Source organism: Lagopus leucura, unplaced genomic scaffold (genome assembly GCF_019238085.1).
Source record: "Lagopus leucura isolate 7727_CA_CO unplaced genomic scaffold, USGS_WTPT01 31299-0_obj-0_obj, whole genome shotgun sequence".
In the NCBI taxonomy this organism is placed as follows: domain Eukaryota; kingdom Metazoa; phylum Chordata; class Aves; order Galliformes; family Phasianidae; genus Lagopus; species Lagopus leucura.
This window is the reverse complement of record NW_024963331.1, coordinates 597-2083: the sequence shown is the minus strand read 5'-3', so window position 1 is coordinate 2083 and position 1487 is coordinate 597. Positions and strand designations below refer to the sequence as shown.

Sequence of the window (1487 nt, the reverse complement as noted above, 5' to 3'; positions counted from 1 at the left end):
TCCCCCTTCTCCTTCCCTTCTCCTTCCCTTTTCTTTCCCCCTTCTTCTCCCTTCTTCCCCCTTCTCCTTCCCTCTTCTCCTTCCCCCTCCACCTTCCCCCTTCCCCTTCCCCTCCCATCCTTCCTCCTCCCCTCTTTTTCCCTCCCACATTTCCCATCTCTCCCCCAGGTAAGGTGAAGGAGATGAGTTACGACCCTCAGTGCAAACTGCAGCGCCTGCAGGAGTTCTGGATCAGCCGTGCCAGCGCAGAGCAGCGGAAAGGCCGCGCCGGTCGGACGGGGCCAGGGATTTGTTTCCGCCTCTATTCCGAATCCGACTTGGAGGCCTTTGCTCCATATCCAGTGCCAGAGATCCAGAGGGTGGCTCTGGATTCCGTGGTGCTGCTGGTAATGGATTCCCCACCTCGGGGTGGGCGTTCCGCCATCGCTTCTCATGGGTGTTGGGTTGGGGTTTGGGGAGGCGTGAAGCCCTGTGCTCCTTTGGGGTATTCCATCGTTGCATCATTTCACCTCTCCGTCATCCTTCCTTCTGTCTTTCTCCTTCGTCTTCCCATCTGTCCTCCTTTTCCTTCCATCCACCTTCATCCTTCCATCCACCATCCACCATTTTCTCTTCCGTCATCCACCTCATTCCCTCCCGACATCTTCATCTCAGCATCCGTCATCATCCTTCTGTTTCCTCCTCCTTCCTTTCTTCCCTCCCCCTTTCCTCTTCCCCCTTTTTTCCCCTTCCTTCCCCCCCTTTTTTCTCTCCCCTTTTTTCCACCCATCCTCTTTCTTTCTCCCCCTCCTTCTCTCCCCTCCTTCTCTCCCCCTCCTTCTCCCCCTTCTTTCCCCTCCTTCTCCCCCTTCTCTCCCCATCCTTCTCCCCCTTCTCTCCCCATCCTTCTCCCCCTTCTCTCCCCTTCTCCTCCTCTCCCCTCCTTCTCCCCCTCCTTCTCCCCCTTCTTCTCCCCCTCCTTCTCCCCCTTCTTCTCCCCCTTCTTCTCCCCCTTCTCGCCCCCTCCTCCTCCCCCTTCTTTCCCCTCCTCCTCCCCATCCTTCTCCCCCTTCTCTCCCCTCCTTCTCCCCCTCCTCTCCCCTTCTTCTCCCCCTCTTCCCTCCTTCTCTTCTCCCCCTCCCCTCCTTCTCTCCTTCCCCTTCACCTCCCTCCTCCTTTTTCCCTCCTCACTCCTCCCTTTCCTCCATCCCTCCTTCCCTCCCTCCATCGTCTTCCCCATTTTCTGACCCCCTCACCCCTTTCTATCCCCTCACCTGCAGCTGAAAAGCATGGGGCTGGGCGACCCCCGCTCTTTCCCCTTCCTGGACCCCCCCTCACCCTCCAGCCTGGACTCAGCCCTACGCTACCTTCGCGCTCAGGGCGCTTTGGACGACGCCGAAGAGCTGACACCCATCGGCACGCTGCTGGCACAGCTCCCCGTCGATGTGGTCCTGGGTGAGAAACGGGGGGGGGGGGGGGGGGGGGGGGGGGGGGGGGGGGGGGGGGGG

At 60.3% G+C, this 1487-nt stretch overlaps 1 protein-coding gene across 1 annotated transcript in view; it reads left to right on the top strand.

Annotated features, from left to right (window-relative positions):
• Window positions 1–148: 148 nt before the first annotated feature.
• The window catches only part of LOC122191082 (probable ATP-dependent RNA helicase DHX34), a gene marked incomplete at its 3' end in the record, with an annotated part of 1634 nt that continues 295 nt past the window's right edge, over window positions 149–1487 (top strand). The window contains exons 1-2 of the mRNA XM_042891281.1: window positions 149–386; window positions 1260–1434. Coding sequence (XP_042747215.1) covers window positions 183–386; window positions 1260–1434 — 379 coding nt within the window. The remainder of the gene's footprint in view (window positions 387–1259; window positions 1435–1487) is intronic.